This window comes from Nelumbo nucifera, chromosome 8 (genome assembly GCF_055504915.1).
Source record: "Nelumbo nucifera cultivar China Antique chromosome 8, China Antique-T2T, whole genome shotgun sequence".
In the NCBI taxonomy this organism is placed as follows: Eukaryota; Viridiplantae; Streptophyta; class Magnoliopsida; order Proteales; family Nelumbonaceae; genus Nelumbo; species Nelumbo nucifera.
In genome coordinates this window covers 39,583,104-39,597,212 of record NC_142656.1, presented here as the reverse complement: position 1 = coordinate 39,597,212, position 14,109 = coordinate 39,583,104, and the positions used below count along the sequence as shown (strand labels likewise).

General features: G+C 36.7%; 1 protein-coding gene across 1 annotated transcript in view; it reads left to right on the top strand.

Annotated features, from left to right (window-relative positions):
* Nucleotides 1-760: 760 nt before the first annotated feature.
* LOC104590246 (uncharacterized) overlaps nucleotides 761-14,109 on the top strand; it is a 59,880-nt gene continuing 46,531 nt past the window's right edge. The window contains exons 1-5 of the mRNA XM_010248823.3: nucleotides 761-933; nucleotides 7,717-8,157; nucleotides 8,432-8,516; nucleotides 8,809-8,884; nucleotides 10,585-10,665. Of these exons, the coding sequence (XP_010247125.1) occupies nucleotides 7,770-8,157; nucleotides 8,432-8,516; nucleotides 8,809-8,884; nucleotides 10,585-10,665 (630 nt within the window). The 5' untranslated portion in view covers nucleotides 761-933; nucleotides 7,717-7,769. The remainder of the gene's footprint in view (nucleotides 934-7,716; nucleotides 8,158-8,431; nucleotides 8,517-8,808; nucleotides 8,885-10,584; nucleotides 10,666-14,109) is intronic.

Below are 14,109 nucleotides of genomic sequence, written 5' to 3'. Positions count from 1 at the left end.
ATAATGGACTCGTGAAATCGGGTCAAAATGAACCTATACTAGTCATATCTTCACCAGCCAAAACAGTATGGATTTCCTAAATCCCAATTATGTCAAGCAGTTACAAGGCCAACCGTTTCACTGTTGGTTTCAACGGCAAATGTTTATGTCAAACAGCTCCAAAACAAACGGTAAGTGTTCACTTCACTGTAACATGGTTTAGCTAGATTTGTGAAGTAATAGAACTGGTCTTAGACCCCGTTTGAAAGTACTTACTGGATAAATAAGTTTTTATTAAAAGGTGCTTATAAATGTTTGGTGAAAAACAGTTCTTTCAAAGGGAGGTAGTACAGGTATTTTGAAAATTACATGGCAGGCAAAAACAGGCCAGAAATACAATAATTTTGAATTTACGCAAAGTGGGCTTATTTATTGAAAAAACACTTATTTGGGCTTATTTTATAAATGCACATAAGTGCTTATTGGTATGGTCCTGGCCTAAAATAAGCACTTCTTCAACTAATTTCTTACAAATAAAAGTACTTTTTTTAACAAGTATTTCTTTTAAGACATGAGACCAAGTGGTTTTTAATTATTTATGAGTACTGGGTAAAAAAATGGAAAAGAAGTACTTCTTTGACAAAGTAACTTTGATTTTTTTTTAAGAAGTAATTCTTCAAAAAAATAGGACGGATTCCCCTAATAATTTTTTATATTTTTTTATAATGCCTAAAGTACCCCCACAAGTGTTATACCTCATCCTCCTCCATTTATTCGAACCAATCCCTGATAATTGTTCCATCTCTTCGAGAAGCCTTAAACCATCACCCAAGCAACCCTTCTTACAGTAAGCATCAATCCTGATATTTGTTCCATCTCTGTTACAGAGAAAAGCCCGGTGGCAGTGACGAGACTGACGGTGCTAATCGCTCTGTCCGACGAGAAACCGAACAGGTTAGTGGGCTTTGCGTGAATGCGTGATTCCTTCTTTGACTAATAAGTGCTCTGTGTTTTTGTGAATAATATGTTATTCCAAGAATGGTAAAGCAATTGTTGCTTCTGTGTTCAAAAGGGTTCATTACTATGAACACAGAAGCAGTCCGATGCCCGTTCTCCAGCGGGTTCATTACTATGAACACAGAACCAGAGAGAGAGACCAGGGAGAACGGGCACCGGAGATCACCCGCTGGCATTTTCACATTCAAATAAGTCCACTCCCTCTTCCCCATATCATAAGTTATCAGGTGGTAACCTTGCGAAGTATTGAGCGGAGTCGCGAGGCAATAGAAGAAACCGTCGTGCCAAATCGCATGAACTTCATACCAAAACTGCAAGAATTCCAGTTGGGACCGACAATGGTGTTCCCATCGCTATGTTCCAGAATCATAGACTTTGGTAATGCTCTCGTTTGAATCAGGTTCAGGGGTTCCAGTGACCAAAATCTCATACGAATTGGTGATCCCATCGGCGACCATGCCGACGATATTGATGATCCCATCCACCATCGCTGAATGAGGGATTTAGTGTCGACAACTCTAGTGGTTATCTTGAAGACCTGCAATCAGATTTGGATGATTCACATTCAACGTTTTCACCCTTTGGTTGGGTAAGTATTAATTTCTTCATTTTTTTTCTAATATTCAAACATTTGCAATTTAAGATCTAAATCTAATCTAGTTTGATTACAATGAAACAACGACCTTCAATAACTCTCAGCCACTGAGGAATCTTGATTAGAAGGTCGTTGTTTGAATGTAATCACACTAGATTAGATTTAGATCTTAAATTGCAAATGTTTGAATATTAGAAAAAAAAATGAAGAAATTAATACTTACCCAACCAAAGGGTGAAAACGTTGAATGTGAATCATCCAAATCTGATTGCAGGTCTTCAAGATAACCACTAGAGTTGTCGACACTAAATCCCTCATTCAGCGATGGTGCGATCTCAATTCTCTTAAACACAAAAGCTCCTCTTTTGTTTCTTCTCAACAAAACCCTAACATGAACAAGGAAAGTGATTGTGGAGGTTTCCCAAGGAGAAAGAAAGTTTGTGGCATAAAGTGATAGAAAGCATACATGGATTGGCAGCTAATGGATGAGATGCTGGTATCATGCTCACCTTTTCTCCTTTCATCTGGTATGACACTTGTTTAGGTAATAAGGCCCTTTTTTGGGAGGATGTTTGGATTGGGGACCAGCCTCTTAAGGATAGGTTCCTGGCCCTCTACTCCTTGTTCTTGAACAAATTTAAAGTCATCTCTACCTTTCATGTTTCTGGAGAATCGTGGGATCTAGGGTTCAAGGGAGGGTTGAGGGAGTTAGAAATAGGGTTGGCAGATGATATTTTCTCTCTTCTAAACTCGGTGTTTTTGGACCAATCTTGTGCTGATAATAGAATTTGATTTGAACAGTCCTCTGGTTGTTTTTCTTGTTCTTCTTTCTTTAATGCCTTAGTGCACTATACCAATTTAGTTTACTCTTTTCCTGTAAAAGAAGTGTGGAGTGCTCCTGTACCTTCAAAGGTGAGGGCTTTTTGTTGGGAAGTGGTTCTCCAAAAAATCAACACTTTGGACTTGCTTAAGAAAAAAGACCGAATTGGTTCTTATTCCCTCATGCTCGTAGCCTTTCTAAGAGTTGTGAGGCAACAAATCATCTACTAATCTCTTGTCCTTTTGTTACTCTTATTTGGGATAGGTTCTCCTCTCTCTTTGGGTACAGGTGGGTTCCTCCTACAAGCGTGGTGGATTTTTTTGAATCTAGCTTTTTCCATCAGCTAAAGAAAAGAGAAAGGATAGTGTGGAGAACAATGAGGGCAGTAGTTGTTCGGGCAGTGTGGGAAGAGAGAAATAACAAAAGCTTTCAAGGGAAGGAAAAATCAGCACATGAAGTCATAGAAGGGATCATTATCAAGGTTATACATTGGCTGAAATCGCTGGAGAACAGTGGCAGCTTCTTCCTACCCCTCTTTAGCTATTCAAGAGGACTGGTCGCCCCCTTTATTTGTGGCTGTTAAGCTAAACTTTGATGGCACTTCTGTAGGTAATCCAGGCCCCTCTGGAATTGGGGGTGTCTTTAGAGATTGGGGAGCAAAAGTCCTAACCCTTTATTCTGGCCCGATAGGCTTGGGAGACTTTCTTAGAGCAGAAGTTCTGGCACTCCTACAAGGGCTCAAATTGGCTAATCAACTGGGTTTTTAGTAGTTGGAAGTGGAGGGAGATTCAAAACTGGTAATAGATTGGATGCAAACAAACAACATGGGTGCTTGGTCCCTTAGACAACCTATAAGGGAGACTAATGGTGAGCAAAAAAAAAAAAGAAAAAAAAAACGAAAAACCGAACCGATCGAAACCGAACTGAAAAATTGGTTAACCAAACCGATCGGTTCGGTATTTTCAAAAAACCGAAGGAACCGATCGGTTAACCAATACAGAAAACCAACGGTTAACTGAACCGACCGGTATACATATATTTCTATATATCATATATATTTATGTATATTATATATATTTTTTATATATTTTAAATTAATAAATATGCATATATATTTATAATACATGATATATTATTTATTATTTAAAATATAATATTATATATATATTTATAATTTATAATTTTTGGAAAAAGGTAAAGTAATTTTATTCTATAAGAAAGCCAAATACAACAAGACTCGGGCCAACTAGGCCTTCTTGAGCCCAAGACATATTACAAGAAAACCGAAAAACCAATGAATCGAACCGGTCAACCGGTTAATTGATAGGTTTTGGTTACCGGTTTTCCAAAAACCGTTGCTACTGGTTTGGTTACAAAATGAGCCCCACGATTTGGTTAACCGAACCATGAGCACCCTTAAGGGAAATTATGCAACTAACAAGAGAGCTTGAAGTCTGGTTTAAATGGACTAGGAGATCAGCCAATGCAATGGCCGATACTGTAGCAAAGCAAGGAGTTAGTAGGCAGAACCTTTTTTGGGCCTGTTTGTAATATCGATGAGGGGTCGCCTTGTTTTTGAAGGTGACAGTTTGTACTAAGTTTTTTAAAGAATTAATGAAAGTTACCGTTTCCCATAAAAAAAAGGAAAAACGAAAACATCGGGCAAAGGGCTGGGACACGATTGGCACTTAAAAAATTTTTAAACTTAAAAGTTGTAAATTAAAAATAAATTTGAATTGTGAATCGTTGCCTGTTAACTGAGCTGTCTGGGTCAATGGTTTTTCATTAAAAGATGGGTTTTGGTGAAACCAGAACAAAAAATGTTACCGGATGACGGTTTGAAGGGTTAACTGTCAAGGTCAACGGCAGGTTGAGAACATTGCAGGCTACACTGAAAACCATCTTCCATCAGAAAAAAAGCTCTACCTTTCTAGGAGCCTCTTCTGGTTCCACTCCATTGCTATTTCTATATACTTGGACTGTAGATGCCACTCGGATAATTAGAAAAGGATCTTGAAGGAAATGCATATCTGAAACATTGCCTTCCATAACCATTTTTGTTAAACCATAAGTAACATTAGCCCCTTGAACACTTAAATTATCAATCTGCCATTGTGGTGAATCTTCCCCTTGCTTATCACCATGAGCTTTCATATTCAAAATCTCAGTTGCAACATTTGGAACTTTTCCTTCAATCTCTAGCTTAGGAATCACCATCTCAATGTGTTCAGCTACCTGCAATACAAGAAATACTTCTTGCAAAAGAAGTGGGCGTGGAGCAGCTTCTGATTGAAGGAGACTCTAAGACAGTGGTGGACTGGTTAAATAATCCGGAGGATGTCACTTGGGGCTACAAAAATGAGTTAAAGAAATTCAAATGGCTGACAAGAAATATGTCTAACAGTACAATGGGTTGGGAGATCAGCTAATGCTTTTGCTGATGTCTTGGCAAAACAAGGGATAAATAGGGAAACATTGTTTTGGGCACAATTGTAACTATTTTTTAAATTTCAACATTCATGTTTTCTCTGTTGTAGTTTGTGTCTTTGCTGTTTGGAGAGGCTGCTCCTCGCGCCTCTAAGGGGATCTTCTTGTATCTATTCATTATTTTAATGGAATTGTTGTTATTTATCAAAAAAAAAAAAGTGTTCAGCTACCTTTGGTTCTTCAGCAAACTGTAGGACTTCTTCCATTGTTGATGTTGGCGGAACTTGTGCCAAGTCAGGTTGTAAATTGTAATTCTTGAATTGGTTCTAGTTGAACCTGTAAGGTAAAGTCTTTTACTTCCTTACTAGGATCTGCTATAATCAACACATTTGTATCTTGCACCTGAATTTCTTTAACTTCCCCTCTATCTCTTCTTGATCATTAACCTCCAGCTGATCATGGGCGTTAGGAACTCCTTCAACAATTTTTATTTTTTCGTGGCCTGCACCCGCTTGATTTTCAATATTTACAACTTCTATGGCTTGAAATTCTGGTTCTTTAGTTTCATCCTCAAATTTAGCTCTAGGATAGGTATCAAGGTATCAACATGCAAAGAATCATCTACTTTATTTTCAGCTTTGTACCTTCTTTCCCATTGACTTCAAATTCTTTGTTGTAACCAGCTGCTTCTTCTCTTGCATGAGGTTAGTCAACTCTATATATAGATCATCATAAAAGTCTAGTGGGATGTTCTTTTCTTACAAACACCTCTTCATCTCTACCCATGTAGCAATAGGATCATCACCTCTGTTTTCTAGTTGCTCAAGAGTTCACCAGCATACTTTAGCATGACTTGTGAGCTTAATGCATTCAAATCTAATCCTTTGTTTGTCAGATATATCATTTCAGTCAAAATATTCTTCTAGTTCAGCAATCCAATCAAAGAATACTTGCAGGCCCATTTCCTTTGAAATCTGGTATTTCCTTTTTTCTTCTAATATGTTTGAAAACCTTACTTTCGTAGTCAACATTTTTGGATCTGCTTTCTTCATCCATTTTCTCAAGTAAGTCAACCAGAGACTCTTCATATGGTTCAAAAACCCAATCATCATTGATTCTAGACCTGTAAGATTGTTTAGAAGATATCCTAGACCTATAGAATCAGTCACTTTGTAGAAGATAGTGAATAACCATTAGCTCTGATACCAAACTGATGTAGAACCAACCCAGTCCCAGTCCTTGGAGAATGTAGAATGGCCTTCTTGATAAAAAACTTATGGCTGTTGGTGGTTGTAATGGCTTCTTGAAGGTATAAGAAAGAAAATAAAGAGAGAAAGAAAGGAGAGAATACCTAGTATCATTCATGGGGTGTCTAGAATCACTCTAGGGTATGTAAATCACTCACCATAATTATCATAAGCTCAAGAAAACTCATTAAACTTTATTGATCTTTTTGTAGAACGTCCATACATATTTATAGACTCTAGACTCATAATAATCCTAGGACTCAAACTGTTTGGTTCATAACAATCCTGGTAGGACTCAAACTGAATTGCCATTATCCTATTTCAATTCAAAGAAGACACGATAACTCTTATCCTACTTATTCAATGACTGAAACTTTTACATAAACAATCTATAAACACAGAAATCAAATCCTATCATTGGATCCCCCAGAAAACTTGTAAAATAACAAAAAACACTCCTACTGTCCAAAAATACAGAAATGCATAAAATTTCACAATATTCCAATTTTGACTTTTCATCTCCTGCATCATTGGGTTTGCTGGAGAAGGAAAGAGCGGAATTATTGCAGTCGTAGAGGATTTGAAACTTGCCTATGCATCAAGATAGAGCAAGTTAGTGATTGAGGGTGACTGCCAGGTAGTGTTGGACTGGATGGCATCAGCTGGAGAAGGACCATGGACTCTTGGATTTCAGTTTGGAGAAGTGCTCCCAGGCGGCCAGGCCTGGAGTACTGTAGACCACGTGATAGCTAAATTGAAAGGATGTGGATATTTTTTTGATATCAACTCAAAAACATTAATAAATTATTTTTAACTGTCACCTTTTTTTTTTGATCAGCAAGACAGAAATAAATTTTATTAATAGTGAAAACAATAGAATACAACAAGAAGTTGTGAAAAAACAAACCCATTACATAATTAACCCCTCACTGAGTACAAATGTGCCCAAAACATCTGTTGTTTTTGAACCCCTTGCTTACAAAGGCTGTCTGCCAAGCCATTTAAATTGCCTGAACTCATTTCTCAGCTGCCAAACCACTCCTTTATCCTAGAGGTGTGACAGTAGTATGGGTAGTCACTCCTTTGGATAAGTGACGGTTATCCAAATGAAATCTTCTTTTAGTTGTCATTGAATATCATGGAGTGGATGTACTTCCTATACATGTTTTTGAATTTCATGTAATCTCCTAGACAGAAGTTATTGAAGATAAATTCAATCAAAAAGCCTGGTTGCTTTTTTCAACAAGTTAATTAAATTGGTGATGACCAAGATGCTGATAATTTGTTTTTTTATGAAGCATGTGGAAACTTTGTAGAATGGAACTTCATTCATATTTGCTTTAAGGATTGGAAACTCGTTTTCTAAAATATTCAATAGAAGAATGCCTTTATGAATTTGAATGTAATAGTTCTAGCCTTTATAGGTTTTCAGGAAAAAAGTCATTTCTAAATTTATCAGAACTTTGATAACGAATCAATTTTAGATGTAATCATATGTATGGAATCATGATGAAAAACTAAACATTTCATTCTCTGGATTGTAAATGCCCACTTATTTATTTTTTATAATGTTATGGTAATGACACTCTACTTTCTTGTGTTGTCTGCTAACAAAGGTCCATGTCTTACAGATTTTCACTTGATGGTTGGATTTCTGCAATAAGACTTGCTTGTTTGTTTAAACATGGGAACTGAGGATTTTATTGACCTCCATGCATATAACAGTACTGACACTGGCAATGAGGCTAATGAATTGCATAATTCTTTCTCTGAGCCAAGTGAAGTTGATTGTCAACCTAGTTGTTCCCAGGATAAAGAAGACACCATAATTGAGAAGGTTGAGGAAGGCATTATTAACAGTGTAAATGTAGATTTCCAACATGTTCAGGATATGGATCTTGATGAGGATTTGGTTCAAAAACGATCTATTTTGGAAGTGAATGTTAAATTGACTGAAACCATTGCGATGGAAGAGAAGATGATTAAAGTCAATTCAGCAACCAATGGTGAAATGGGAAGTCCAGCAGCCCAAAATGGAAGTGCCATCAGCAACCATATGATAGATGGGGGCTATATCCTTCTGTAACTTGGTTAACTTTTATGCTCTGTATTTTACATTGTTGTACTAATTGGAAGGACTAATCAATTTGGAGCACTACTTTTGAATTTGGTATAATTTGGCAATTTAAGTCTATTATAACAACGTAAGAATGAACCATATTTTGCTTACTCCATAAAATGCTTTATAGCATGTTCATGGAAGTTAGTCTGTGACCTAATAATAGTAGCTGTCTCTAGCATTTTATCAGATGTCTTATCCCTTGTTTTTCCATAATTACTGCCAACCAGCTGTAACAGGTGTTAAAAGAGCTCGAGTGACTTACAGTTACGGGAATCCTTCAGTGCATGCCAAATATAATTCATTAACAAGGTTTGGGCATGTATAGTCTCTCTTGAACAAACAATTAATTTGCTATGTTACCCAGATACCTTTACAAGGGTACCATATTGTGTTAGATGCTTCAGGTTCTAGTGTAAATTTCATATTTGATATTGTACCCAATCATATCCTTGCTGTATCTCAGTAAAATAGTTAATTTTTATAATTTTTTTGATGAATAGGTAAGGAAGTATAGTTAATTTTTATATTTTCTTACCTACTTAAGATGTAATGGTCTTTGCAAATTGATATTTATGCTCAACATGATTCCTTCTCTTCTCAGGGCTAGCAAAAGAAAGCTTGAGGAACTTTTACAACAATGGTCACAATGGCATGCTCAGAATGTGTCTTCATCTGATGTAAGTGATGTAGGAAAGAAAGTGTCCCATAATTTCACCAGTGATTGGTAACAGTGGGGACTGTGGGTTAGATCTGAAAATAAGGAAGAGAATTATTCTAGATATGGAATGGGTTAAATGGCAGTTTGAAAAGGAAGGCGCTTTATGGCTGAAATATCTTGACATGAGATTAGAGAAATTTCAGATCTACAGTGGTGAAAACATTGTGAAATATGCAAAAATATAGAATGATATTTTATGAAATGATAAAAGAAGTGTAAGCACACCTTTTAAATTGTTATTTTGTTCCAAATCATTAAACAAAACTAAGAAACTAAGGTTATAAAGAAATTAATACGTTCTGAAGTTGTCTTGTAAACCTTGAGTTCAAGCAATATTTAAACTCATAGAAAATGCAAATGATTCTACTAGATCAACCAAATAATCTATTACATAAAGGAAAACTAATTTTTTAACTTAATGTTTTGAAAAATTTATCAAAAAAAATTTAATGTTTGTAAATACTATTGAGCTGGGTCAAAGTGGTACTCATGTCCATTAGGCAGGCAATAACATTTTTTCTCCACATATCTACAATATTGTCACCAACTTGTGTTATAATACTATCTCTAGTACTCCACATTAGTGTTGGTAGTGGAGTACTAGATATAGTATGCTGATTCTAGTAAAACTTCATGTTGATACCCATGGAATGGAAAATATGTTGTCAAAATATTAGGGAATTTATGGACATTTTAAACCATGGAGTAGACTTTGTGTTAATTGGCATCTTTTATGTATTAATTGGTACTCATGTCCATTAGGCAGGTAATAACATTTTTTCTCTACATATCCACAATATTGTCACCAACTTGTGTTATAATACTATCTCTAGTACTCCACATTAGTGTTGGTAGTGTAGTACTAGAGATAATATGCTGATTCTAGTAAAACTTCATGTTGGTACCCATGGAATGGAAAATATGTTGTCAAAATATTAGGGAATTTATGGACATTTTAAACCATGGAGTAGACTTTTTGTTAATTGGCATCTTTTATGCATTAATTGTTATCATTACATAAAGAGAAATCTTTAGTAGTAGGGGGAGATGCTTGTCCATATTTTGGGCATCAGAATACATTCTTTTGTTTGTCTTCCTACTGTTGAGGAATTGTATATACCGTTCTCTCCTTTTCTCAGGAGGGGTGGGTATCTTAAATCATTTATCTAGAGATGTGCCTGGTGGTTTAAGAAAAAATAGGGTACAAGGTTCAAAGTATTGATATATCATATCTTTAGGTGCCTGATACACCTGTTTACAGGTGTTTTCGGGAACCCTTTGTTATTAAATATTGAAGGCATGTGGTTCAAAGTGCCAATACACCTCTGCCAATGCACAGAGGTGTATTGATACTTTGAACCATGATAGGGTATCTGAGTCACTATTACCTTTGTCACATTTCACTATAAATAATAAAACTCTCTACTTTTCCTCTTACTTTGACTACTATTTCAGCAATGGTCTCTCTGGCATTCATTTCTGTATCATAAATGTCTTGACGAGGGTAAGTTGTATATTGTTTCAGATTACTGGCTCTTTTCATGTGTATGGTTGGGTGCACTGATAAAGCAAAGCATCTCTATTTATTTTAGACAATTACCGATTTTTCTGTAGTTCGTCAATGAAACAAAAATTAATTATGTACTTTAATAATGTCAGGATTCAAAAGAAGCATTGGAATCAGGCGAAGGTACTTACTTCCCTGCGATACATGTTGGCTTGGAGAAGTCTTCCACTATGGTATTTTTCTTTTTGTTGATTGTGCTAGATGAATTTATCAGATGTTTTGTTGATTCAATTTTGGACTTATGTTGCAAGAGTAATAATGTTTCAGAAATAGCTACTTCAGAAAACCCAAAGTCCTAGTTATATGCGTGAAGCTTCTATTCTATATTATGAGTTATATTTCCTACGTAATTTGATTTATTCAAGTGTCTGATATAAAGGGGATGTGCTTTTATATAGTTAATTGCGCAAGGCTGCTCCAATTATGATCTTTAACCCCCCAGGTTATTGCATTTATCTTAAAATATGACACTTTTATTAATTAAATATTTGTTATAGATAAAAATATTATTCAATAAACTTTGTGAAGCCAGAATCATCAGTATATGCTCAAGTACCTTAATGCCCAGAATTATCTATAACTGCCCTTATTTCATGATTGACTTGAAGATCATATGAGTCTGTAAAGGGAATACTGTTAGATTGCGGTTGAAAGTTTTGTAAGTTGTGATTAAAGTATTCTGAACCGCATAGGCGAGGTGCATTTTGGGGTATGCGCCTCGCCTAGGTCCTAGGTGCACCTCTTTCAAAAGGCGTGCGCCTGATGCGCCTTGCGCCTCAGCCTAGGAGTGCGCCTTTTTAAAATTTTGCGCTTTTTGCTTTTTTTTTGAGTCTAACGGATGGGCCGGGGGTTTCGCCCCCGGACCCCCGACCACACCCCTCGAGGCAAGCCCGAACAAGTCTATGTTAGGGTTTGAAATTCTTTTTTCTCACATAGAAAATAATGATTTTACAACTTCCATTGCATTTTAAGAAGATGTTTTATTGCAATGAATGAATGAACAACATAAGCAAATAGGGGACTCTCTCTGCTCCGGTTCTCTCGCTTTGCTCGCTCACTGAAGTTTCGAGAACCCCCTATTTGCTTATGTTGTTCATTCATTCATTGCAATAAATTATCTTCTTAAAAGGCAATGGAAGTTGTAAAATCATTATTTTCTATGTGAGAAATAAGAATTTCAAACCCTAACATAGACTTGTTCGGGCCTGCCTCGAGGGGCGTGGTATAAAGGCGACTCATAGAATCAAGAATGCAATATGCTTTACATCACATTAGCTACTTGAAGCAATGCAATTAAGGACAAAAAGCGATTGTGGGTTTTACATGCTTCAAAATGCTTTATATGTTTGCTTTTATTTTTAAATTTTCATTTGAATACGCTTTACATGTTATGTTTATGTATTTTAATTTTAGATAATAGGTTTTTAAAACGTTTATTTTAAAATTTAAGTTTATATTTTTTATTAACATTATGCTTAATATTTTTTATTTTTTGCATTTTTTTTTTAATTTTTTGGAATTTTCTGACCTTTTTCTTATTTTTTAGCTTTTCTTTTTGTAATTTTGCACCTTTCTTAAAAAGGCGTGCGCCTCGCCTAGCGCCTTGCGCCTGAGGCGCAAATTGGCCCTTGCACTTTTTTTGCGCCTTGCGCTTTTAAAACATTGTTTCCATGAAACCATATTACTTCCAACAAGGGTGCAAACTCCTGATGTGGGTTTCTTGTCATCTAGGCACCCTGCCCAATCAGCATCTGTGTAAGTTTCTAACTTCAAATGTCCATGGTCAACAAATAGTATGCCTTTACTTGGGTATCCCTTCAAATCGACAAGTATCTTGTGAATAGTCTTCCAGTGCTGAACTCGTGGGGCATGCATGTATTGACTTACCATACTAACTACATAAGAGATATCTAGTCGTGTCATGTATAAGTATAGCAACTGGCCCACCAATCAATACCTCCCAACATCTTTCACTAGCTCACCATCTGAAGCATTCATCTTGTGGTTCTGATCAATAGGTGTATCAGCTGGCCTTGCCCCAAGTTTTCTCGTCTCCTATAGTAGGTCCAAAACATACTTTTTCTGTGAAATGAAGATCCCATGTTTCGACTTTGCCACCTCAATGCCCAGAAAATAGTTCAGCTCCCCAAGGTTCTTAATCTCAAATTCCTAGTGTAGGTTCATCTTCAAGATATCAATCTCACTTAGATCATTTCCTATGGCTCAATATCATCAACATACACTATCAACACTGACACTAGTGATCCCCTTCTCTTCACAAACGGAGTATGATCAGGTTGAGTTTGAGTATAGCCAAATATAGTCAATGCACTCCTAAACCTGTCAAACCAAGCTCTAGGTGATTGCTTTAAACCATATAAATACTTCTTTAACCTACATACCTTTCCTTTGGCCACATCATTGTAAAAACTAGTTGGAAGGTGCATGTACACCTCATACAAGTCTCCATTAAGAGTAGGTAACTGCCAGAGATAAGAGGATCTGAACTGAATTCATCTTGGTCACCGGTGCAAAGGTCTCCAAGTAGTTTATCCCATAAGTCTGAGTGTACCCTTTTGCAACCAGCCTCGCCTTGTACCTTTCTATGCTTCCATCAACCATGTATTTCACTGTATAAATCCATCTACATCCAACTATCTCATTGCCATCAGGTTAATCCACAACCTCACATTCTGATTTTTAATCAATGCTTTCAATTCCTCTTGCATAACTGTCTTCCACTCAGGTTTGGAGAGAGCCTCACTAGCACTCTTGGGTATAGACACAGAGTCAAGGGTGGAAATGAAGGCCTGATAGGAGGGAGATAACCCATTGTAGGAAAGGTGATGTGATATGCAATGAGCTGTACATTTTCTCTTCCCCTTCTGGAGTGCAATAGGAAGGTCTAGGTCATTTGTAATGGTGGTAGGAACAAGGGTGATAGTATCAAAAGGAACTAAACCATCAGAGGGAGCAAGAGGCATACCTGGGTCTGTGTCAATTGAACTTGGAATCTCCGATAATAGGGAGTGGCGTGGGTTCCTTTGCTATGGAATCAATCTCCCTGTGCTGTTGTAGGTGCTATCATCATATCATGTAAAAAACTGAGAGGAAGGACACAATGGAGCTGGCAAAGTGGGTGGAGCTGGTGGGTCAAATCATCTTCCTTGTGCCTTTGCCAAAGAACTCTGTTACTGTGATGAACCAACCATTCCTATTTCTTCTGTTTTCTACCAATAATCTCTTTCCACCTCTAACCGGCTCATTCCTCCGTCCTGATGTCTTCACTGCATAGGTTTATCCATCCACAAAGCCTTTAAGCCAGCTTAACTCCTCCATGTCCAGTAAAACCATTGCTGTCCGGTCTTCTCTGATTTTGAGTCTTGTTTTTCCTCTACCTTTAGACTCCTCGAGTAGAATCATCTTCTTCTTTATCCCTAGTTCTCTTCACCATCTGTTCACCTGAACGAAGTTCATCTTCTTCTCCTGTTTCCTTCCCAGCCTAATCACCTCATCTTCTTCACCTGTTTTACTGTTCTTCCAGTGAAACAATTCAATTTGTTACAAATAAAAAATAAAAACATAAAAATATTTGATAGCACACCTCAAGTTTGTGG